Source organism: Theropithecus gelada, chromosome 17 (genome assembly GCF_003255815.1).
Source record: "Theropithecus gelada isolate Dixy chromosome 17, Tgel_1.0, whole genome shotgun sequence".
Classification (NCBI taxonomy): domain Eukaryota; kingdom Metazoa; phylum Chordata; class Mammalia; order Primates; family Cercopithecidae; genus Theropithecus; species Theropithecus gelada.
In genome coordinates, this window is record NC_037685.1 from 72,001,226 (window position 1) to 72,027,176 (window position 25,951).

Below are 25,951 nucleotides of genomic sequence, written 5' to 3' on the forward strand. Positions count from 1 at the left end.
CATGCCCGGCTAATTCCTGTATTTTCATACTCAGTTGTATCTCCTATTAGGGCCTTGAATCCCGAGTATAATTTTGTACTCAAATATAATTTATAAATATGGCCTTAGCCTCCCAACAACGTCAAAGCAGCTAAAAAGTCAGTCCTCCCAACCACTGACATTGCCAGCCCCCAGCCCTCAGTCCCAGCCCAGCAGGCTAACTAGGGTCCGGTCGCAGAGAGGGTCTCAGGGATCCCAGAGGCGGGAAAGTCTCCGGAGGCGCAGGCCCCGCTCTCCAGCTTCACCAGGGTCGGCCGCAGCGCCACACCGGGTCGCTGGCTGGGCTGTGCGCGCCGCGGCCCCACGCCCACTTCCGCTTCCCGTGCTGGGGGCTGTGGCAGGGCCGGTAGGCGGTGGCGGCTCCGGGTCCCGGCCTGGGCGCGGCCCTGCGCAGCCCGTCCCCCAGCCGCAGGGGCGCTCCTGAGCTGAGCGGGGCCGCCGCCCGGGCTGCCTGCGCGGAGGGCGGGGCGGAGGGCCGTCCGTGGCCGACGTGGGTGTTAAGTGGCCGCCCCAGCCGGCGACCCGGAGCCGAGAGCGGCGGCAGAGCCTGAGCGGGACGCGGCCACGCCGGCGCGGCGGTGAGCGCAGCCCGGCCTGGCGCCTGCAGCTGCAGGGAGCGCGCCAGGCGGAGGGAGCGGGGCGCGGGGCGGGCCTCGGTGTCCGGGCGGCGTGACCTTCCCGGGCAGCGGGGGAAGCAGCCAGCGTAGCCGCACACGTGCCGTGGAACCCAGAGAATCTCGGGGTCGTCGGCCTCCTTCCCGCAGTGCCCACCCAGTGAGAACTTTTGTCCTTCTTTGCCCGCAAGTCGTGTCATTTGGCTGCGGGGCTCCGCACCCCCGGGGCGCCAGTGCTGGGCAGCACAGAGCCGCTTCTGAATGGAGACTTGCAGGCTGTCCAGGAGTGGGCGGCTGGGCAGCGGCGGCGAGCGTTTAGGGCCGGGCAGAGAAAGTTGGAAGTCGTCTCCCTGCTTGCGAGGCCCGGGAAGACACGCGCCTGGCCAGGTCCTTGGCGGCAAAACTGATTGGCATCTCCACGCTTTACCTAAAGCCCGGGCTCTGGCATCTCCACGCTTTACCTAAAGCCCGGGCTCTGGGGACTGGATAGCGAGCTGGCCAGCGGCTCATGCCGCCCCAGCTTTAGCGAGAAGCCGGGATCTTCCCGCAGCGGTTCGTGTTCGCTCGTGGAAAATGCAGCCTCATCTACTGACTCTCCCTCCCATCCAAAAAAAAAAAAAAAGTTAATTTCCCCAAGGGTGGAGAAAAATGGGTGGTTGGCACTGTTGTTCCTCAGTCGCACCCTGTTGTAATTTGAGAGAGGGGTCAAAGGCGCTGAAAAGATTCTTTTTTCTATTCCAAGTGCTACAGCAAGCTCATAAATCAATTTTAATTCATGGTGAACAGTCTTGCCTTCTCCAAGCCCTGTGTCTTCTCCAAGCCAGAGCTACACATAATGTGAATTAGTTGCCCACTCCTGAGTGAATCTGTTAGTACCCGTCATCGTTTTCTATCCTAATAATTCTAGTGGCTATTTGTAGAATTTATTTATTTATTTGTTTATTTTTTTGAGATGGAGTTTCGCTCTTGTTGCCCAGGCTGGAGTGCAATGGGGGCGATCTGGGCTCACTGCAACCTCCGCCTCCTGGGTTCAAGCTATTCTCCTCCCTCAGCCTCCCTAGTAGCTGGGATTACAGGCATGGCCCAGTACGCCAAGCTAATTTTGTATTTTGACGGGGTTTCTCCATGTGGTCAGGCTGGTCTCGAACTCCCGACCTCAGGTGATCCACCCGCTTTGGCCTCCCAAAGTGCTGGGATTACAGGTGTGAGCCACTGTGCCTGGCCTATTTGTAGAATTTAATGTGTTTAAGTTTGGCTCACCTAACAGGGTTTAATTCATATGGACAGACAGAGTGTGATGTGATGTGACTTTCCTTCAAAGTTAAGAGAGAAGTGTCTGTGCCAAAAGAAATAAGCGCATTGAGGTTTATCTGGGAGGCCACATTGGACTTGCCTCTGTCAGTCTTCTCAGTTGCCCCGGTTTTTTTCTTTCCCTAAAATACAGGGTTGGGTGTTTTGTGTTGCCTTTGGCCAGGTTGAAATACTCAGATTAAGTGTTGGTTTGTAGGCACAGGCCTGAAAGGACAGGACTTTGAACTGAATCCTCTGTCACTGACAGTTGGGTGGCTTTGGTTGACCTTGCCTTGCTCCAGGCCTTAGTTTGCCTTCTGGGAAGGGATTAGGACCCTGATAAACTTTTTAAAACATGTTTTTTTGAGATGGAATCTCGCTCTGTCGCCCAGGCTGAAGTGCAGTGCCACAATCTCGGCTCACTGCAACCTCCGCCTCCCGAGTTCAAGTGATTCTTCTGCCTCAGCCTCCCGAATAGCTGGAACTACAGGTGTGCACCACCACACCGGGGTCATTTTTATATTTTAAGTAGAGAGGGGGATTTCACCATATTCATCAGGCTGGTCTCAAACTCCTGACCTCGTGATCCGCCCACCTCGGCTGGCCCAAAGTGCTGGGATTACAGGCGTGAGCCACCGCGCCTGGCCAGGACCCTGATAAACTTTTTTAGGAAGATACCAGATGGCCGCCACCTTTTCAGCCTAGTAAATGGTCCTGTCTCTTCAGATCTATCAACAGCGTATAAATCAGTGTCTTGCACTTCTAACTTAGTTGCTTTATTAAGTAATGTGCTGTTGTTGCCACTGGTTTAAAATTTTTTGTAAATAAAGGAAGATTATTGAAGTATGGTCATTGGCAAAATGCTTCAAGAGGTTTAAACAACTTCTCCACGGCCAGTGTTTCCTGTTGACGTTCAGGGTGACGTTGGTGTTAGGAGGGCACTTGGTGTTCATCTCTGATCCAGCACGATGGGTCACACGGCTCCTCAATGTGATGAGGAATAAGTTGTTCCTTATTATTTGCAAATAAGTTACTGGCACGGTTTGAAAGTTATACAGGATTGGTTGTTGAGTTGGATATTTTAGTCAACGTTTATTAAGCCCACGCCTCAACAGTGGTTGACTTTTGTCTTAAGGGAGAGAAAGAAATTCTCTTTTTCCCAAATGTCCAAGGCTCCAACCCAAACATACTGAATCAAGATTTCCAGAAGAAAGTCCTGGCAATTTGGATATTTAATAAGTACTCCAGGTGATCAAGCGGATTTGGACACAATGGGCCAGGTGTTGTATCTCAAGGTGTGAGTTTGTGGACTGGCATTGTCCGCCTCACTTGGGAGCTCATCAAAACAGGCAGAATCTCTGGTCCTGACCGAGGCTACTGAATCAGAAGCTGCGTTTTATTTAGCAAGGCCCCCCAGACGACTCCTGCGCACGTTTACATTTGAAGGGCTAGTGGACTGTGGTGACAGGAAGATGTGTGTGACAGGAAGGTGCTTGTGCAGGGCCTTGTTCTAAGAGCACGTGACGCTTGTGCACAGTGGGGCGTCCCATCAGTCTGATGTGGCTATTTGTGACTACCTTTGTTTTACAATATTTTTATTATTCACCTTGTACAGATGAGGACTCCCAGCTGTAGAGGCTGAAGGAGCCACGCTGCAGGTAAAGCAGGCATTCACCGAGGCGTGTGTGATCCAGGGTGCAGCTCCCAGCCTTGGCCACCTGCGTGTTCCTTTCCAGACCTACTGTCTTGTGAGATCCCCTTAGGCACCCAGCACAGGCTGCTGTCTGAATTTAGAACTGAGCCTGTTCAATTGCTGGCTCAACGTAGGCCTCTAAAAAAACGAGTCTGATGCGGTTTGGTACTGTGATTGGCTTACTTATTTGGTGTTCATTTTTTCAGTTTTCAGAAAGGTCACTTGAAGTGCTGCTGGTGGCTGTAGCATTGATACGCAGGGGAGTTTTTTGATCTGTGAGTTTTCCAGGGGGCAGTTGCTAAGCTGCACTGATACCTTGAGCCCCTTTCCTTTGGAACGATGTGGAGCCCAGTTCATGGCTCCCAGAAGTTTGGGTTCCGTCATTTGGCTGCAGGCCTAGAGAACAGGATGCTGCAGATTTGGACTAATGGCGAACTCTTGCCTCCCTGCAGGGATATGTGGTGCCTGTCATAAGCTCCAGAGAGTTGCCTTCCACAAGACCAGCAGAAGAGTGGGCAAACATGAAGTCCAATCCGGCTATCCAGGCTGCTATTGACCTCACGGCGGGGGCTGCAGGTACAGTCATGTGCCTTCTCACCATGTTTCTGTCGGTGATGGACGGCGTAGCTGGTGGTGGTCCCATGAGATTATACTACCGTATTTTTACTATACCTTTTCTGTGTTTAGGTACATTTAGATGCACAAATACCACTGTGTTATAGTTGCCTACAGCATCCCGTACGGTAACATGCTGTACAGGTGTGTGGCCTAGGAGCCACAGGCCATACGGTCTAGCCTAGGTGTGGAGTAGGCTATGCCATCTCGAGTCGGGTGTGTATGCTCTGTGATAGCACAATGATGAAGCTGTGTGATGACGCGTACTTCAGAACATGTCCCAGTCATTAGCAATGCCTAACTGTCATCCCAGAGAAAACCCAGTTCGCTCTATTCCTCAGCTACCCTGTAAATGAGATCAGATGAAAGTGGTAGGAAAATATTACCTCTCTCCCTCCAGAAGCGACGTGCTTTACCTTTGGGATGAATCCATTTGATGGAAGTACAGTATTGTTCAGAGCGTGGCAGAAGGTAGAGGAGTGTCCATTATTGTTAATACCTTGTGAGTCAGGGTGAGGGGTGGAATGTGCCCAGTACAGCTGGAAAACAGCTCAGAGGTGAAGCCCCTTGTCCGTTGTCACCTGGCTGGGATATGCAGGTGACAATGGTTCTTCACTTCAAGCCTGGCAGTCTTCAGAGCCCTTGTAGTGCAAAAAGAACACCATAGCATCTCCTGGGAAATACCACTTACTGTCCCCGCTAGTGTTGGGAAACAAAGGAGGACACTCTTAGAAATGTCTTTAAAAGGCTGGGCGCAGTGGCTCATGCCTGTGATCCCAGCATTTTAGGAGGCCGAGGCGGGCAGATCACCTGAGGTCAGGAGTTCAAGACCAGCCTGACCAACATGGAGAAACCACATCTCTTCTAAAAATACAAAATTAGCCAGGCGTGGTGGTGCATGCCTGTAATCCCAGCTACCTGGGAGGCTGAGGCAGGAGAATCGCTTGAACCCGGGAGGCGGAGGTTGTGGTGAGCTGAGATCGTACCATTGCACTCCAGCCTGGGCAATAAGAGGGAAACTCTGTCTCAAAAAAAAAAGACATGTCTTTGAAAACAAGACTGATAACGGACTGTGTCTTAGAGCCGTGAAAGAAGTTGTGGGATTTGCTGGGAATGTCAGCTAACCTGAGCCCAGGGGCCTAAACCCAAGAGCCTGAGGCTCCCCCGGCACAGGGAGGTGCTGCCTGTGATAAGGGGGTAGTGCTGGCATCGTGCAGGCTACTCCTTAGAAAGATCAGCTTGAACCTGCAAGAAGAGCAGGACCCTCAGGCTGAGGCACAGGCAGAATGGGAAGGGCGTGGTGGTAATTTGGTTCTCCAGAGTCCAGAAGTAGGAGGAGCAGCTGGAATGCCGACTGTCCAAAGGGAAACCCCGGACTACCCTGGCCTCCCACAGGATTCTCATAGTAGTTGCAGCTCCCTGGAGTGGGGAGGCCAGAGGCGTGTTGTCCAGTGCCGTCCTTCTCCAGCACACCCCCACCCCACCACCAGCAGATGAGTATAGTCATGAGTGTGGCCACCCCATCAGTCATTTGCTCCATTGTGAAAAAGAAATTGTTCAGGGAAGAGCAAAGTGTTTTCCCATGAGCCAAAGGTCGGCCAAGGTATGCTAATGAGGAGGACTGGAGAGAGCGCGTCACTGACACTAATGAGGGGCACTGGGCAAGGGTACTTCTCCCAGGGCAGAACCTACAAGGCGCGTCCCGGCCCCAGATGCCCAGGGAACTGAAGGCTGCTGGGGGTCTGCCCAGTAGTCTCTTGCCCACTGTGTGCCTTTAGGCTACAGCCTCCTGGGCCCCGGGCCCCCTCCCCTCCCCCATGGCACACTGGGGAGGACGCTGACCCTGAGAATGGTGCAACCATCTGCCTGCCCCCGGCCGCCTAGCAAGTGAATGCTCCTGGGCTCAGTTCTGCGTCTGCAGTAGGAGGGTGTGTAACCACATGTAGTCTCAGCTTTTGACATTTTATGTCTTTCAGTCAGTCTGTCAAAGACCTAGAACCTCTGGTGATAGAATTTAAAAGTCTACCTTTTCCTATTTATGTGCATACAGGTATTTGGGTACCACATTTATAATTTACCGTTAGTTTGAAAGATAGAAATTGCAACAGTATGGTTGGGAGGCTGGTATGTAAGGCATTTGCTGGTGGGCATGTTTTGAACACGTATTGGTCCCTTATGTGTACTGACACACTGTCCCCATCACTGTTGGACAAGTATTTCTCCCTGTGCTGGCGACACAGAGATGCCCCTCACCGAGGTAGAGCTGCGATGGGTAGTCTAACTTCTGAGGACAACGAAGCCCATTCCTTGGGGGGATGGGATGGGGAAGAGGAGGGAGACTTGGTCTCTAGGTTGGGGCCTGGGCAGAGGAGGTGCCCATCAGTGACACAAAAACCTCTGTTCTGCTGTGAGGCCCATGGGATGCAAATGGAAAGTAGATTCCCACTTTAGAGGATCTTGGAGTCTTTGAGTGCTGGAGCTAGAGCGACCTTTAGACATTGTTGGCTCCAGTGCTCGTTGAGTATGTAGAAAAAGGCCCACGAGGAGCAGTAGACTTGTTCAAGGTTATGCAACAAGATGGTGTGAAGACAGGGCAGGACCGAGGTCCCTGGGTCGCTTGTCTGGTGGTGGTGCCGTCTCTGTTTTAGTACTCCGTAATGCGTCTGCAGCACACTGGAGGGGAGGGTGAGTTTGGAGCCTTTGGGCCCTGACTTTCTGGATGTGGAACTTGCTGGGCTTTGGGATTTTTCTGCCAGCCACTGGATAGGAGCAGAGGACCTGTAGTGTTTTGTGGCAGAGGTCACCCATGGAAGCGATCCGACTGTAAGCACACAGCCAGCTGCTGCCCGAGGTGATGTGGATGGAGCTTAAATGTGGTGTTGTGTGTATTTCTTCTTTTCCTTTTAAACAAAGTTTTCCCCACCACACAGGTTTTCAGCCAGCTCATCTAGTCTAAAGTGCTGGGAAGTTCTCATTTCCCTATCTGCAATGGCTGTAAGAGATCTAGGTCCCTAATCAGCTAGGACGAAGGAGGATTTCAAGAACTTAGGTAATCAGATAATTATTGAAATGGGGGCGCGTGGATCCCAAAAGTTAAATAGTCTTGGAGGGAAACTTGGTACCACTTTAAGAGTTAGTCATTCAGCAGCTCTAAAACAATGCAGTCACTACTTTGACTACTGTTGCAGTGTAGCTTGTTTGGCGTAGTTGGGGAATGTGGCATTTCAGATCATTGAAGTTTATCTTCTCAAATGCCAAAATTAAAAACAACCCCAAACCTGTTTTGGTTGGAGTTTCTTGAAAATGATATACCTCCCTGCCCTGTTAAACCTTTATGGATGGCCTCCAGAGGGGTTTGAGGGCCTCACCTCTGCTCGGGTGGACCTGGTCCTGTGGTGTGAGTCTGCTTCTCTATTCTCACCTCTCTGTCTTCTTCAGAGCTGTCCCTTCCCTGAGACACTGCCCCTGCCCTGATAGATTTCCTCTATATTTCAAGATTTAGTGATTCTATGTCAAGGACTGAAAATCCAAACCACCACCCTTGGTAAAGTGTTAGGTATGACATAGTCTGAGTGCCTTTCCTGCGGAATAAGGTGCTTGGCTGGCCACCACACCGCCTAAAGAATGTTGTTATTTGTCTTTTAAGGAGAATAAGATCAGAAGTCTGACTTCTAGGCAAGTGGAGAAATATAATATTTATTCATGCCTTTATGGACTTGATAGATCTCTGAGAACCTACTACGTGTCAGGCTCCGTGGTTGGTACTGGTGTTAGAACAGTCTTCTCTCACTTGAGGGCACCGTGAGCGCCATGACCATGTCATTTGCGGTAAATTACACAGGAAGTTAGCTTACCCTCGCAGAGGACGGGAGACAGTTGTCCTAGCATTTGTACATTCATTAGCCTCCCCCTTCTCCCTGTTGGAAATGTAACTATCCCAGCTATACGACAAATATGTATTCTAGTAACCTGTGATGCCTGAACTGTTCAAGATGATCAACTTCAAAGATGAATGTGCTGAATTAAATGCTTTATGGCTAGATGCAGCTTATCTGCATCTAGGCTCTCTGAATTATGCAGCCACTTAAAACATTCTGTCACCTCTTCTCTGGGAATAATTAAATTATTTTAATGTCATTCAGATATCTTTTTATCCTAGCCCAGCAGTACCTGGGAGAGAATGACTCAGGATTAATCATAGTAAAATCATATTAACTTATATTCCACTCATTCAGAATTGGGGATTATTTGGCAGTTAAAGGCAGAAGTGTGTCATTCCTCTCCTGGAAGAAATGAACAGTAACGATGGGCTCACACAGATCATATTGCTTGTTGCTTAAAAAAGAGATCAAAAGCTGGGCGCGGTGGCTCACGCCTGTAATCCCAGCTCTTTGGGAGGCTGAGGCGGGCGGATCACGAGGTCAGGAGATCGAGACCATCCTGGCAAACACAGTGAAACCCCGTCTCTACTGAAAATACGAAAAAATTAGCTGGGTGTGGTAGTGGGCGTCTGTAGTCCCAGCTTCTCGGGAGGCTGAGGCAGGAGAATGACGTGAACCCAGGAGGCGGCGGAGCTTGCAGTGAGTGGAAATCGCGCCACTGCACTCCAGCCTGGGCGACAGAGCGAGACTCCGTCTCAAAAAAAAAGAGATCAAGTGGTTTTCAGACTCTTTGGAAGTGTTGGCTTATTTGCCAATAAATAATTGAGAATTATTCTTAATGTCCCTTCCCCCAACTCCACTTTCCAGAGTTTAAATGGAATAACTATGTATAATGTCGAAGTCAGGAAGTTGCATTTGTCAGATATTTTCTATAAGCCTTCTTTTGCATTTTGATGAAGTTTTAAGAGCTCCTCTCAGGTCCAGGAGGGGATGGTAAACGCTAACCACTGGGAGTTCCCATGACACCAACCTTACTACAGGGTGTGGGGATGTTGTAGGGTGGTTACAGTTCATTCCTTTTCTGCCGTTTAGAATTTTTATTAAAATGATTTCACGTGGCTGGGCATGGTGGCTCATGCCTCCCAGCATTTTGGGAGGCCGAAGCAGGAGGATCATTTGAGGCCAGGAGTTCGAGACCAACCTTGGCAACATGGTGAAATCCCATCTCTATGAAAAGTACAAAAATTAGTCAGGTGTGGTGGCGGGCACCTATAATCCCAGCTACTCGGGAAGCTGAGGCACAGGAATTCCTTGAACCTGAGAGGTGGAGGTTGCAGTGAGCTGAGATTGCACCACTGCACTCCAGCCTGGGTGACAGAGCAAGATACCATCTCAAAAAAAAAAAAAAAAATTTTGTGCAATGTAGACTTTGCTGTAAATATTCTTATAAAAGTATATAAATAAAGGATTTAAGCTAAGCATAAATAAATTTCAGTCCATTCTCTAAATACACGTTATTAATCGGTAGAGCTCAAATTAAAGAGATTTTTCTATAGAATGAAATATTTAGCTTTTTGGGGATTAATTAGCCCGGCTCCTTGTTTCCTTTCTGTGGTGCCGGGTCTGATCAGTCCCACTGGGCGTTAGGCAAAGTGAGTGATGAAGTCTTCCCAGGTTTCCCCTCCCTTTCTGTGGTTTCCGTTTCACACACACACAGTAGCCACTGGTTACTAACCACTTACGTAACTGGTGCTGTGCTAAGCCTGTCTCCTCCATTTTTATTTAATCCTCATGCTAACCCTATGAGGTGGCATGGATGAGGAGCTGAGACTCAGAAGTTACGTGGCTTGTCCAGGATCTCGCAGCAAAGCTGTAGTCCCTCTGACCCTATTGCTCAGGCTCCTACATACTCACTGCACTGTTGTATCCTCTGCCTGCCACTGTTGAGCACATGTCTGTCTCTCTCCCCTGCCTGGCATGAGCTCCTTCAGGGTGCGACTTAGATGCCAGGCACATCAAGGACCTGCTATAAATCGTTTACTGGACATGGCTGGAAGGTTTTGGAGGAAAAGAGGTTGAAATGAACTGAAGCAGGGGTAAGTTCTGGGGTAGGCTGCCTGTGCCTTCTTTCCATAGACAATGGAAATGTAGCCTCATACTAGAGCAGTCATCTGTCCTGATTCCAGGGGGCACAGCGTGTGTACTGACTGGGCAGCCCTTTGACACGATGAAAGTGAAGATGCAGACGTTCCCTGACCTGTACCGGGGCCTCACGGACTGCTGCCTGAAGACTTACTCCCAGGTGGGCTTCCGTGGCTTCTACAAGGGGACCAGCCCAGCACTAATCGCCAACATCGCTGAGAACTCAGTCCTCTTCATGTGCTATGGCTTCTGCCAGCAGGTGGTGCGGAAAGTGGCTGGATTGGACAAGCAGGCAAAGCTGAGGTGAGTCAAGGACACACGCTTTGTTTTATTTTTAAAAAACCCCACAAAACTGGGAAGGCATGGTGGCTCATGCCTGTAATCCCAGCACTTTGGGAGGCAAAGGCAGGAGAATGGCTTGAGGCTAAGAGTTCAAAACCAGCCTGGGCAACATAGCAAGATCCCCATCTCTACAAAAAATAAAAATTAAAAAACATCTACTGTTGTAGGGTCACAATTTTACTGATGCCTTATGTGGAAGAACATTTCTTTTTTAAAAAACAACTGCTTTCCTTTTATTTATGAAGTCATCATATAAAACTTTTATTTATGATTGTCATCATGTAAAACTTGGAAACCACATATGCACGTCACAGAGGAGACCTGCTCGTCATCCACCACTGAGAACGAACCGCCCTGCGGTTTCAGTTTTCTCCAGTAGAATGCTGTTCAAATGCAGCTGGCGGTGCTACCTGTCATCAGCAGACATGCTGCACTAAAACTGTAGATGCCGCTTATGATCCACGTTTTAGCTTTTCTTTCATTAGCAAAAAGCAGAGTATTGGAAGAGGTTGTCTGAGCCAGATGAATTGCAGGAGTTTTAGGAAGGGTTGGAAATGTTTGCAAAGATGCAAGGGAACCCACCTTTCACTGTCCGGATCTTCCCGAAACATCAGACTTCGCCTCGTTCTTGGTCTTGCCTTGGGTATTTATTATATAGAGACTAAAGAGAATTCGGAAACCACTGGGATGTTTAGCTATCCCTGCTTTGAACGTTGATTTCATTTTATACCACTGAAAATTATTATATAAGCTTCAATATTGCAAAGGGCAGTCTTAGTTATTTCAGTAGGAGTTTGAAACCTGATTGCAGCTGCAGGTCCCACACAACTGAATTCGGTTCCTTGTGCACAGCAGTGTTCTCTGGAGGTGCCTGGAGGTCTGAAGGTGTGCCCTTTTCTAGGCAGGAATTCCACCATGATGAGTAGAGCTCGAGGCTTGGGACTGGATACGATTGCCCAAGAAGACAGTGTAGACAGCGAGGAGGGCTGAGCATGAATGAGATGAGCCTCCAGCACAGAAAGGGCAGGCAGGAGGGCAGTAAAGAAACAAGCAGGGCACAGACCAGGAGAGTGTGGCGTGCCACGATGGAGACTGAACAGAAGCCAAAACCACAGGCGACTGTAGTTTTGTTCCCTGTTGAAGGAGAGACTCTATTAGAGAAGACCTGGACTTCAGTTCAGTTCAGTTTCCTTAGCAAAGGACAAAATGGGGAGAGAAGACAGGGAAACAGTAAGCAGCTACGTGAGATTCTGGAGAAGACCTGTGTCTTCTGAGCAAAGCAGCCCCTCCAGCCGCAGGACAGACAGTGACTTCTGTCTTGCATGAGCGAAACCACTGGGGATCTGGCCCTGCCTGCCCCTCCACTTTCTTGCTTCCTTAGCCTGTGAACAAAGTGAAGGACAGGTAAGGGCGTATTGCTTTTCTGCTGAGAACAATCTAATACCTTACAGCTGCATTTCCCCACACTACTTTCAGAACATTGAATTGCTGGGTGTCCTTAAGAAAGAGTTGGGAAATTACGTCACAGTGTCTCTCTCATGAAGAGGTACATTTATCTCTGGGTACATTTATTTCATGTAGTGTATGTGTTATTTAGTTCATTAAAGATGCTTAAAGCTGGGCATAGTGGCTCACGCCTGTAGTCCCAGCACTTTGAGAGGCTTAGGTGGGCAGATTACTTGAGCCCAGGAGTTTGAGACCAACCTGAGCAACATGGCAAAACCCCATCTCTACAAAAAATACAAAACTTAGCTGAGTGTGGTAGCACACGTCTGTGGTCCCAGCTACTGGGGAGGCTAAGGTGGGAGGATTGCTTGAGCTCAGGAGGCAGAGGTTGCAGTGAGATGACACCACCGTACTCCAGCCTGGGCAACAGAGCGAGACCCTGTCTCTCAAAAAAAGAAAAGATGCTTAGTTGTTTTGCAGTAAAGAAACCATCCTGATTAACGTTGTCTAATCCAGTGCTCATCTTTTTTGAGCTTGGGCCTTTTTTTTCTTTTTCCATTCTGAGGAACAGTGTTTGCCGGTTACCTGTTGGGGAAATGCTCTCTTAGAGTCTGCAAAGCTCTGACATGTGTATCATGTCTCCGTAGGCCTCACCGTGATCCTGTGACAAGAGCAAGGCAGATGTTTTTCTCTCTAAGGGATGGAGGAACTGAGGTGCCGATATTGACATGCGCAAGGTCACCCCGCTAAGGCCTTGGACTTGTGTCCTCTGAGCTCCTGCCCAGTCTCCTTTCCATCAGACCACGGTTGGGGATCTGGAATATTTTATAAGGGTCAGTTCTAGAGAGAAGATTAATCAGGAGCAGTGAAAGGAAAGAACTGCTTGTGAGAGCCTGTGGTGAATTTCTGCAATCACACTGTAAATATTTGTCTGTTCCCGGTTTCAACATGACCCAGAGTGTTGTTCTGCTTTGACGTTTTGCTGGACAGGGTCTTACACAGCAGGAGTGCTCAGGTCCATGTTTGTTGAATATATGACAAACAGATGATTCTTACAAAATCCCATCCTATAATTACTACCATTTCAATTCCAGTTCTGTACATTCGTACTCCATGCAGAACCAGGGGCCCGTGCACCTCCTCCTGTGCACTAGTTGATGAAAGTATTTATCGGAAAGCCAAAGTCCACTGCATATCTGATTTGACCGTGTCCTTGCACTATAAGAATGTGCTTGGTGTTCCTTCAGATGTCTGAGCCATTATTATATCTTCAACTCAATAGACTTCTACATTTATTGATGGCCACCTTTGTCCTGGCAAACTTGGCAGACCCTGGTTAATGCTCCTAATTGACTATTGCCTGTCAGCAGGTTAACAGAGAGTCCCTGAGGGAGGCCAACTGTGGATCTGCAGGCTGACTGAAAGACAGCAGAAACCATTTTAAGCTTTGGTTCTAACAAGCTGCTAAGGAGTGAAGTGGGGGAAAGGAGTGGACTGAACAGCATTGGATGGTTTCCACAAGCCATAAAAGCGTGTGCAAGTACATTTGCGTACCTGGTTCTTCTTTGTTAATGGTTTTAGGCTTAATTCTCTAACATCAAAAGGAAGTCTGCACTGCAAGCAGTGTCTTCCTACTGAAAGAAAGCCCCACTCCAGGCAAAGTCTTCTGAAAGATTTGGGTGTATCAAAGGCCAGCTCAGCCTCTGGGAACCCCCCTTGCATCTGGCCATGGCACAGAAGCTAGACCGCCAGGGACTAGCAAACCAGGGCCAAGACTAGCGCCGCCTTGATTTTATATTAATCTTTAACACTGGAAAAACTTTAGTGCCCCTGAATATGGTAGGTCCGTCTGTGCTTTTTTTTTTTTTTTTTTTTTTTTTTTGAGAATGGAGTCTCACTCTGTTGCCAGGCGGAGTGCAGTGGTGTGATCTTGACTCACTGCAACCTCTGCCTCCCGGGTTCAAGCAATTCTCCTGCCTCAGCCTCCCAAGTAGCTGGGACTACAGGTGCGCACTACCATGCCCACCTAATTTTTGTATTTTAGTAGAGATGAGGTTTCACCATGTTGGCCAGGATGGTCTTGATCTCTTGACCTCATGATCTGCCCACCTCGGCCTCCCAAAGTGCTGGGATTACAGGTGTGAGCCCCCGCGCCCGGCTCCGTCTGCGGTTTTGCTCACAGTTTGGAGAAAAATTGTTAGGGGATTCTCTCTCTACCTGGGTAGTTAGCTGAGGAGATTCCCACCCACCCTTGGGGGTTTTTGGAAATCTGTGAGGGCGATCTTGGCTGTCCAGTGAGAGCGCGATGCCAGCATTGAATGGGTGTCAGGGAACCAGTTCAGTCCTTCCTGCCCAATGAAGGATTGTCCCACCCCAAATGCCAGTCATGATCCTATGACACAACACTCTTCCGGGGCTGGAAGGGACCTTCTATCCCAACTCCCGTGAACCATGAACTCGCAGAGAAGCCTTTCTTTTGAAACACTTCTCAGACTTTTCCCCATATTCTCTTTTTTTTTTTTTTTTTTTTTTTTTTTGAAAGAGTCTCACTGTGTCGCCCAGGCTGGAGTGCAGTGGCATGATCACGGCTCACTGCAACCTCCGTCTCCCTGGTTTAAGCGCTTCTTGTGCCTCAGCCACTGGGGTAGCTGGGATTACAGGCGCGCACCACCAGGCATGGCTAATTTTTAGTAGAGACAGGGTTTTGCCATGTTGGCCAGGCCTCAAGTGATCTGCCTGCCTTGGCCTCCCAAAGTGCTGGGGTTATAGGTGTGAGCCACACGCCTGGCCTCCCATATTCTTGAACTCTTACTGGATTCCAGTTTCACAACCCTGCTAGTGACCTTTGGCTGCTGGTACGAAATCCATACAGGAGGCGAATGGTTCTGTTTTCGTATTTGTGCATTCACCGTGCTGTCTAGTTTAGATTTCCAGTTTAGCCATTTCATCTCATACCATTGAGCTTGCAGACTTGTACTGGCTTCACCCACTCCCATGGCACCATTTTACCCTCTTCTGTGTTGCTGAGGTGGTAGGTCATCAGCTGAACTGGAAAATCTTTTTGTGATGCAGCGACTTTTGGTTAAATTTTTTTCTGGGTTTTCATCTGTGGCAGTTACGTTGCACATCTGGCTGCTCCAGGTTGGATTGTGGGCATGTGGGGATAGTCTTAGAGCCTAGTTTTATTTAAAACTTAGGGCAAATACACTGAAGTATTAATATTGCATGTTTTTCAGTGGGGGACTGTGGGCAATATTTTTCTCCTTGCCTTTGGGTTTTTTTGTGGAGTTTTATTTTGTTATGTCGCAATGTATCTTGGCTTTGGCTGCTGTAACAGAATACTACAGACTGAGTGACTAAAACAAACATTTCTCATAGTTCTAGGGGCTGAAAAGTCTAAGATCAAGGTTCCAGCAGATCTGGTGTCTGACGAGGGCTTGTTCTTAATTTGAACATAGCCATCTTCTCACTGTGTCCTCGTATGGCAGAGAGTGAGCGATCTCTCTGGCCTGTTCTTCTAAGGGACTAATCCCATCACAGTGGCCCTATCTTCATGACCTCATCTATACCTGACTATTCCCAAAGGCCCCATCTCCTAACACCATCACCTTGGGGGGATCAAATTCAGTCCATAGCGCTGTGTGTAATCAAAAGAATATGGGTGTTGCAGTCAGGAAGACCTGGGTTCACATCTTAGCAAATAGTAGCTGTGTGACTGGCCATATTATCTCATCTCTAAGTGTCACTTCCCATAGGGAATTGGGGTGCTGCTATCTGCCTTACACGGTTGTGGGATCCTTAGATGAAACAGCACATGCAAGTTTCCTTCCTTTCATCATTTTTTTAGACATGGAGGTCTCTCTTTGTTGCCCAAGCTGGAATGCAGTGGCTATTCACAGATGCAGTCATAGCACTGTAGCCTAGAACACATGGACTCAAGTGCTCTTCCCACCTCAGTCTCCTGAGTAGCTGAAATCACAGGTTCATGCCCTCACAGCTGGCTCCTTACCCTGCTTTATCACCAGAGCGCCCTCCGTGTGGTGGGTGCCGAAGGAATGAAAAAGCTGAGGAGTAACTGTCTGCTTGTGTGCTTTCAGTGATCTGCAGAATGCAGCTGCCGGTTCCTTCGCCTCTGCCTTTGCTGCACTGGTGCTCTGCCCCACGGAGCTCGTGAAGTGCCGGCTGCAGACCATGTATGAGATGGAGACATCAGGAAAGATAGCCAAAAGCCAGAAGTAAGCACCACTTGGGCACAAACGTCAGGTCTCTATTGCCCTAGTGAATTGGATGATTTCTCATTTTATATTGTACTAAAGTGGCAGATGTGGAAGCCGATTTATCTACTCAAAATATTGTTTCTAGAATGCTTTCCCCTATTAGTCAGAGATTTTCTGAAAGGATTGGCTGTGATTAGACCCACCACCCACTGCATAGAAAGTCTTAGACAGATATTTAATACCCCAGAACTGGAGAAACCAGGAGCTTAACACCCTTTTTGGCCTCTTGGAAACATAAGGCGTGATCTTCAACCATTTTTGGAGGTACATAGTGGGTGGCTTCTGAACTTTGCCTTAGACCTGAGCCTTCATAAGTGCCAATTTGGATTCTGAGATGAATATTTGATGCCCACTTCCAGGTTTCACATGGGTATTCAGGCCGATTGCCCCAGTTCCTAGAGGTAGCTTTCCTTACCCCACTTATCCCCAGTCCTTCAAGTGTACCTGCAAATGGTCCAAGTTCTGAGAACATTAATCAATACTTTTGTAAGCATAGTTACTCTTCAATGATTAAATCACTCTCTAGCTCACTCTTGAAAACACATTCCCATTATCCTTGGAGAGTGCTCTGTCATACACAATTTGATTTACTTGAATTGGAAAGCAATTTATTATCCTTATTAACTGCAAAACTTGCCTACTTATCTTGACATCTGGCCGAGTTCTGACCAAGGATATTGCTGTGGTTAACTCAAAGCCTATAAATCTGCTGGGAAAAAGCAGTAGATAAATTGACCATTTTCAGGGATCAGTCCCCACTCAGTGAGAATGGGGTTTGGAAGAGTGCCCTGTTTTCTACACCCTTGAGACACATTACAACCAATTTGAATCTAATATTCATCGCGTAGAAGTCCAAGAGTGTAAGTCTTTAAAACTTTTTATTCAGATATACACATAGTATCATGAATGCACATGTAAGTCACAAGTATGCAGTTCTATATTTAGTGACACAATTTATGTGCCTTTGTAACCTGTGTCCAGATTAACAAATAGAACATTAACACTACCCAGGAAGCTGCCCTCATGTCCCTTGGAAGTCATTCAAGGTAATTAAAAGATAGTAATAGTTATATCCAAAGGACTTAGGCAGATCGACACCTTGAATTATCAGCTGACTTTGTATTTGAGGTCTAGCAGTGTTCACACAAAGCATATGGTATGGTAACTTGGGGCTAAGCCTCGGATTGGAAGGGAGGTTAATTGTGTTGAGCTGGATTACTTTTATTAAATTCCATGTAGCAGTGCCTTCTGAAGCTCTCAGAAGGAAAATAGTTATTAAACGTCTGTGGCCTTTATTACCTTGGGACTTGATCCTTTATCTATCCAAGCCAAGTCCCCTTCTTGCTGAGAACAAAGTGAGGAGAGAGGGATTCACTGAGTTGCACTGAGTATGTGATTTCTTGGCCTGTTCTTAGCAGGGATAAGCCTGCCCTGGTAGCCCCCCATTATGAAGGGGAGTCAGACAAAAAGTGTTCTGTGTTCTGGCTGCTACAGGAGCAGGGCTGTGATCTGCTTAGAAGAAATTCTCCTGCATCCCTGGTGCTCTGAGAAATAAATTCTTGGTGCTTCTGCATAACAGGAGCTATAACTTGTTCTCAGAATTTGTCTTGCCTTCAAACAACATTTACTCCTTCACTCATTTCTCTGCACTAAAACAAAACAAATCCTATAAGCACCTGAACAGATTTCCCAAAAACACACCAGAAAGATTGAGGAAATAGGAATCACGGCGATAAAGGACCGGGCAATAAAATGCCATTTTATGCTTGCTGAGTTTAGATAATTCCTTCCTGTAAATAAATTTCCTTCCCACAGAAGGATGCCTTTTAGTCTCAGTTCCTGGCTCTTCATTCAGAAAATCAGCTTCTTCCTTGCTAGTGCTTGACCAGATCTGTTAACTGGTTGCAAATGCCCTGGTCCTTTCTTCCCACCTGCCATAACCATGCTCTTTGTCTTTCCTCCCAGTACAGTGTGGTCTGTCATCAAAAGTATCCTTAGGAAGGATGGCCCCTTGGGCTTCTACCATGGACTCTCAAGCACTTTACTTCGAGAAGTACCGGGCTATTTCTTCTTCTTTGGTGGCTATGAACTGAGCCGGTCCTTTTTTGCATCAGGGAGATCAAAAGATGAACTAGGTAAATGTGTTTGCGTTGACAGCAGTGGGGTGTGATGGTGTTTGCTCCCTACAGGTGTGGTTTCTGTGGATTCTCTGCCCTTTGTGCTCTCCTCCCCACATTGGTGGCTGCATCTGGCACAGGGAAGCTTCTGGATGCCAGAAGGTAACATGGTGGCCACCCTCCAGGCCTGATAATTTCCTTAGGGCAGGGCCTGAAGCAGTACATCCCAAACTTTCTTACTGGAATAAAGTTTGTTAATTTTTCTGGATCTATATTAGGGGAGAAGAAATCCAGAAATGACTTTCCCAATTGGGGAATCACCTATAAATAATCTTGAAATAAGCTTAAAACTTGGTCATCTTAATAGTGTTTTGAGAGCAGCGGAAACCATAGTTCTTTGTAGCTTATCATGTTTAGCTGGTTGGTTTAACTACACGCGATGTTTGGCTCACATAAGTGAGTTTTTCTTACCATCTCTCTCAGTGTGTGTTGAATCTATTCTGTGGTTAGTCAAGCTCCCAGACTTAACTGCTATGTTTAATAAAAACAATTTTGGCGTTTAATGGTAAAGGAAGAATCAGGGCTATTAAAATACTTAAGAGTGAGAAAGTTGAAAAAAGACGTAGATTGTGTTTGGCCTGTCTTCTCCCCACTGTAGGGGGTTGCCACTCAGCTGGAGGCCTGCTGGTTCATGTGGGCCAGCCCTCGATACCTCAGTGACCAAACTAAATATAACCCTCACTAGGGCTTCTTGTACTTGGCACGACCCAGGGGTAGACCTGGGCTACCAAACAAAACCTTGTGTTCTTAGAGCTTGGTAACAAGAGCTTTGACCGTTTCCTCAAAGAATTGTATTCTGCCGCATTAGCATTTTTATTTTCATCTACCTGCAGCCATTGCTACATTGACTTCTGGAAATGTCACATCAGCTGTTCTTGAGACAAAATACCATTTGCTATTTTTTTTTTTTCTCTAGGCCCTGTCCCTTTGATGTTAAGTGGTGGAGTTGGTGGGATTTGCCTCTGGCTTGCGGTATACCCAGTGGATTGTATCAAATCCAGAATTCAAGTTCTTTCCATGTCTGGAAAACAGGCAGGATTTATCAGAACCTTTATAAATGTTGTGAAAAATGAAGGTGAGTAAATACCTGTTTCTCAAGCATCCATATACATGTTAAAATCTGAGATATGGGCCAGACGCGGTGGCTCATGCCTGTGATCCCAGCACTTTGGGAGGCCGAGGTGGGCAGATCACGAGGTCAGGAGATTGAGACCATCCTGGCTAACAAAGTGAAACCCCATCTCTACTAAAAATACAAACAAGATTAGCTGGGCGTGGTGGTGGGCACTTGTAATCCCAGCTACTAGTGAGGCTGAGGCAGAAGAATAGCGTGAACCTGGGAGGCGGAACTTGCAGTGAGGCGAGATCGCACCACTGCACGCCAGCCTGGACGACAGAGCGAGACTCCGTCTCAAAAAAAAAAAAAGAAAAATCTGAGATATGAACTTCTCTGTTTTGATTGGAGAAAGAAAGAGGACAGTAACACAGAAACTCTGTGTCCCAAATAGAGCACAGATACCTTGTCTATTACTCACAGTAATCCTCCCTTAAATCTGTATAACAGGTAAAGTTTTACAAAGTATTTACACCTTCCTCCCTTATCTAATTCAATCTTCATAACCACCCTGGGCAGTACTAATACTATAAACAGGTCTCCGGCTTCAAGGTTGGTGCTCCTGCCACTGCCCAGGTGAAGCTGCAGAGCTGCTGCCACCTCTGTCTCCATGGTTGCCTCTGTCTGGCCATCTCAGGCCTTAGCTCTGCCACATCCATATACTAAGAGTGAACCGAGCATGGATTTGGGGTATGTTACCTGAGCATCAGTCAGTTTTGCCAGGAGACCTAATACTTGTCCTTGTTTCTGTTAGTCTATTTAGGGAAAGCTGGGAATGCATCCTTCCATGACTTGTGCTAGCACTGTTGTCTGGGTTTGCATATGTAAATATACCGGTGCTATGCAGCTGCGTGGGTGTCCCCAAAGGAGGGATTGTTGCAGTCTTTGATCGCCCTTTTATTTGCTAGGAATAACGGCCTTATATTCTGGACTGAAACCTACTATGATTCGAGCATTCCCTGCCAATGGAGCACTCTTTTTGGCCTACGAATATAGCAGGAAGTTGATGATGAACCAGTTGGAAGCATACTGAAGTGTCTTGGTGAGCCTGAGCCAAGCACAGGTGTTTGAGGACTACAGTTCATCTCAGGGTTTCTTGGAGTACAAGACCAGTGTGAAGTTATTCTGATTTCCTGGGAATTTTGCTTTTTGTCTTCCTTTCTACCCTACATCTTAAACTTTATGGAAGAACCTCTATTTTGCATCATATCGTTTCTGCCCATAATAGTACTGAAATAGAAAAGTCACCGCACTTGCTCTTGGTAAAATATAGAGTGGTCAGTAGCCTTATGCGCCTAATTCAAAAGGCGGAATATAGTTCCTACAACCTCCACTTGTACATGCAATTTGGACATTATGTGTTGAGGGAAATACAGTTTGGTTCCATGTTTATTTCAAATATCAGAAAAACCCAGAGGTGATCATTTCTCATGAAGATGCTTATAAATGGTTGCTTAACCCATCCTAGATGTAGGGTCTGCTTAATGGGTATACTTTTCTAAGTGGTTGATTATTATTATTATTTTTTTGATAGGGAGTCTCACTCTGTCACCCAGGCTGGAGCGCAGTGGCATGATCTCAGTTCACTGCAACCTCTGCCTCCTGGGTTCAAGCAATTCTCTCACCTCAGCCTCCCGAGTAGCTGGGATTACAGGTGCGTGCCACCATGCCCAGCTAATTTTTTTTTTGGTATTTTTTGTAGAGACGAGGTTTCATGTTGTCCAGGCTGGTCTCGAACTCTTATACCTCAAGTGATTTGCCCACCTCGGCCTCCCAAAGTGCTAGGATTACTGGTGTGAGCCACCATACCTAGCCAGTGGTTGAATTTTTTAAAAAGTGTTCATGGGGTACTTGAAAACTAAAATATTCTTCTAGATTTGTAAGACAGTATACCTGCATACTGGTGTGGCTTCCACACTTGAGTAAAAGCTTCAGAGTAGGCATCCTAGATTTCCCCAAGATGCTCTACTCTTAAAAGAGTGCCATTCATTTTCTTGGTGGGATCATATTCCACACTGACTATATTGCTGGGGGTGGCCCAGAGGGTCAGGCCTTTGGGAAATAGCACGACCTTTACCAGCTTCCCTTCTCTCCCCAAGAACTTCCCCTCTTGGGCTTTAGATTGAGGAAGGGGCTGAGTGGTAGGCAGTGCCGCTGTGCTTTGATGAAGACCCATGTGGCTGGCAACAGCTCTTACCTTTTGTCTCTGGGTCCTGGCCTGGGTAGGATTCCTGGGTGTTTTGTTGGCTCATTTGGGGCCATCAGTCCACTTTGGACCACTCACTGTCTGCTCTGCCTCCACCAATCAGAAACCCTTCCAAGGAACAGTGAGAGCCAAAGCCAAGAGAAGCCTTCCTCCCTATTTGGTGATTGTGTGACCGTGGGTGAAATCCTCTCTCAGAACTAGAAAGAACTCAGTGCTTTTACTCTATAGTGAGTAATGTCAGGGCTGACCCATCCTGAAGTCTATCTTGCCATGCTTTTACAGCGTTGGAGGCTTCTCCATTTGGTACTGGCAGTCAGCAAGTCTTTTTTTTTTTTTTTTTTGAGACGGAGTCTCGCTCTGTCGCCCAGGCTGGAGTGCGGTGGCACGATCTCGGCTCACTGCAAGCTCCACCTCCCGGGTTCACGCCATTCTCCCGCCTCAGCCTCCGAGTAGCTGGGACTACAGGCGCCCGCCACCACGCCTGGCTAGTTTTTTGTATTTTTAGTAGAGACGGGGTTTCACCATGTTAGCCAGGATGGTCTCGATCTCCTGACCTCGTGATCCACCCGCCTCGGCCTCCCAAAGTGCTGGGATTACAGGCTTGAGCCACCGCGCCCGGCCAGCAAGTCTTAATGATGACTGTATATGGGATATGAGTTTATAAAGCAATGCAACATAAGCAATTGTAGGCCAGGCGCGGTGGCTCAAGCCTATAATCCTAGCACTTTGGGAGGCTGAGGTGGGTGGATCACAAGGTCAGGAGTTCGAGAACAGCCTGACCAACATGGCGAAACCCCATCTCTACTAAAAATACAAAAAATTAGCTGGGCGTGGTGGCGTGCGCCTGTAATCCCAGCTACTCAGGAGACTGAGGCAGGAGAATCACTTGAACCCGGGAGGCGGAGGTTGCAGTGAACTGAGATTGTGCCACTGCACTCCAGCCTGGGTGACACAGCGAGACTTTGTCTCAAAAAAAAAAAAAAGAAAAGAAAAGCAATTATTCTTAACCATGCCATATATATGTGTTCACTGACCACAAATTCACTGACCAACCAACCAAACTCCACACTTCATCTGATCCCCCATAGACTTTGGGATGGACAGCTGTTCTTTGGCTATATGGTATAAGAGGGTCATTCTTGTCACTACTAAAGTTAACCTCATCATTTTGTGCTGCTCCAAGACCAGCAGGGTATCTTCCAATAAAGTGTTCCTAAGCAGCCTGTATACTGAGTGCAAGCAGGCTAACAATTTGAGTAAGAGTCCATACCATGTATGTGTTTCTGTCAGCAGAATGTACATGTTGTACAAAACCTCCAGGTTCCTTAAGCTTTTTGCTGTCCATGAATCCTCTGTGGCAACTGTAGTCATAGAGCCAGAAGCCAGAGGGTCAGGGATATGAGGGACTGACAAACAGCAGGGGACATCTGGGGAGGAGATCCCTGTCATGTCTCTCTTGTGCCACAGGGCTATTATGGCTGGTCTTCCATTTGCTTTTTCTTTCTTTAAGTGAAAACCATTTTTCTACTTTGCTTTTCTCTCCATACTTAAATGGTCAGTAGCTACTGAGTGGTGCTTTATCTGAATAGGCCTGGATTGAAGCAAAATATAAATGGGACTGGCTTTCCACAGGAAGTAAACTGCTTCAGAGCCCACAGTCCCCTGCTCAGTACCCAGAAACAAGTCAGTCATCCCTGTTGGCAGTAAATCTTCCCACAGGCCGTCCATTAGAGATTTAACTATATATCTTCAATAGAAAGAGTCTGAGGCAAGTGGGAGTGAGGAATGGAAGCTTAGGTTGGGAGAATTTTTTTTCATTCTGTTTGCTTAATTCAGAGTCCCGTTTGTGGTATTTCATATCTGTACTCCAGGCAGAAATATAACTTGAAAATACTGTGTCTAAAGACATTTCAGTGTTCTATCATTAAATTATTTACTTAATATTTGAGTCTGATGAATTTCATTGAAGTTCTTTACATCCATGTTAGGAACCAACTGTCAGGAATGTTAAAGAGTTATGTGTAGTAGTGTTTCAAGGCAGCAGTTTTATTGCAACAAGCATTGTATTCAGTCAGCAAGACACCTGATGTAATTTCACTATAGGTGACAAAAATATTTCTATGCACTGAAGTTATGGAACTTGGCTCACTAGAATTACTTTCTCCCTCCACCTCTTTTTATCCCTCTATTTTAAAAAATAGTTAAACTGTCTCCTCTTAAGTTTTGGATGATTCCATTCCAAGTTACTAAATTCTACTTAAGAAAACATGTATCTGAAGTGCCAAGATGGCTGACTAGAAGCAGCTAGTGTGCGCAGCTCTCCCAAGAGGAGACAGAGTGGTGAGTGAACACGAGCTCTTCAGGTTGGTCATCCAGCAGGCTGTGTTGGGATTCATCAAGGAAGCAGTGGTGAGTCATGGAGAGCAGAGGGGAGTAAGGCAGGACAGCCGCCCACCTGGGATTGGTGCAGCGCAAGGGGAGGCTCCCTACAGCAGGGAAAGGGTGAGCGAGTGAAGGCTCCTGGGGACTCACACTTCTGCCATGGACCTTTGCAATCCCCGGGCACAGGAGATCATCCATGATTCCACTTACCCTCCCCCGCCACACACACACCCTGGGGCTCTAGACTGACACAGAGAGCTGCCTGGAGTCTGGGCAGAGCCACTGCTCAAACCAGTGTGGATCCCTGAGCTGCTATGGCCCCAGCTGCCATAGTCCGGCCAAGGTAGGCCAGGCTCTCTCGTGTGCCCCTAGGATAGGGGCCATCTCCATGGTGCTGAGGAGTGGACAGACTGCAGGCCTCACCTCCGCTGCACCTTGCCAGGCAAGGCCCACTGGCCTGGGCCTCCATCGCAGCCATCCTGCCCCCTGCCTGTACACTCCAACTGGTCACAGCCCTCATTTCTCTGGGATGGAGCTCCCAGAAGTAACCAACAGACCCTCTGCCCTGCCGTAGCCTGTGCCCCTGCTGCCCTCAGGGTGGAGAGGGAGCAAAAAGCCCAACAGCTGTCATGGGCCTCCAGCCTGCCACAGCTGGCGTATGGAAAGGCAACCCAGACCGTTTTCCACACGAGTCCCTGGTCCTGCTGCTACTCACTGGGCAGGATGCCTCCTGGCTTGGGCCCCCAGCATAGCTCCTGCCTGATCACCAGTTGGTGGTGGCTCTGTGTTTCTCTGGGATGGAGCTTCCAGAGACAACTGACAGGCCTCTGCAATTGCTGCCACCACAGTATCCACTCTTGCTTCCCCCAGGCTAGGGAGGGAACAAAGAGCCTGACTACTTTCTCAGCATCCTACAGAGAGGAGGCCAGACTGTCTTCTGGGTCGGGTTGCCTGACCTCCCTGCTCTTCAGGCAGGGCCCCCAGCTTGGGCCCAACTGCATAGCTGCCGCAACCCTGGCTGATAACAATTGGCTGTGGTTTTGCATTTGTCTGGGGTAGAGTCCCCAGAGGCAACTGATAGGCCCTCTGCCATTGCCACTGCCCGGGTCTACACTCCTGTTGTCTCTAAGCTGAGGAGGGAACAAAAAGCCTGAGCTTGCCCTGGGGCTGCAGCGTGGCAGCTTGGGAGTGCCAAGGTGAGATCTGTAGCAGGCACTAGAGCAGGAGAGGAGCCCACACTCTCAGAGTACTGAGAGGGCTGTTACATGAACCTGCGGGCTACCATAACAGTGGGTGTGCCTCCCTATGCAGGGCCAGCTGGCTGGAAAAAGGGTGGCCTATTTCCCTACCTCAGCCTCTGCCTGAGGGAGCACACCTGACAAAAGAAACGGGCACAGTGCCATTGGTTGGAAGGGGCTCCCCCAGGGCCCAAGAGCGGACCTGATGAGGTGGTCACCTCTCTTCCCACTGTACCACAGAGCGCAGCCAGAAACACCAGGAAATACAAGTGGCTAAGATCTATCTACCGACCATTACTCCTAAGTGCCATCTACTGGAATTCAGCCCAAACTACAAAAATAGTTTGCTAATATACCTTCCTGTAAAACCAAGGTAAGAATTCAAGCACAAATAAAGACCCTGCACGGAGTCTTGGCCCTCGGAAAACATGAAGAAATGCAGCCAACTGACTATGCTCAACTTACACCACAGTTAAAGGAATACCAACCCTCTCA

General features: G+C 48.0%; 1 protein-coding gene and 1 long non-coding RNA gene across 2 annotated transcripts; one reads left to right on the plus strand and one right to left on the minus strand.

Moving 5' to 3' along the window:
* The first annotated feature begins 365 nt into the window (after positions 1–365).
* SLC25A15 (solute carrier family 25 member 15) lies at positions 366–21,097 on the plus strand. The gene is made up of 7 exons (XM_025364791.1): positions 366–617; positions 4,089–4,212; positions 10,319–10,577; positions 16,160–16,297; positions 18,305–18,474; positions 19,433–19,591; positions 20,539–21,097. Exons 2-7 carry the CDS (start codon positions 4,158–4,160, stop codon positions 20,661–20,663), a joined length of 906 nt encoding a protein of 301 aa, XP_025220576.1. The 5' UTR covers positions 366–617; positions 4,089–4,157; the 3' UTR covers positions 20,664–21,097.
* Positions 10,564–19,026, minus strand: LOC112611080. Its single transcript, XR_003116542.1, has 3 exons — positions 17,639–19,026; positions 16,072–16,244; positions 10,564–11,998 (listed from the first exon to the last, which is right to left on the minus strand). It is a non-coding gene; the product is annotated as an uncharacterized LOC112611080 (long non-coding RNA).
* Positions 21,098–25,951: the final 4,854 nt, after the last annotated feature.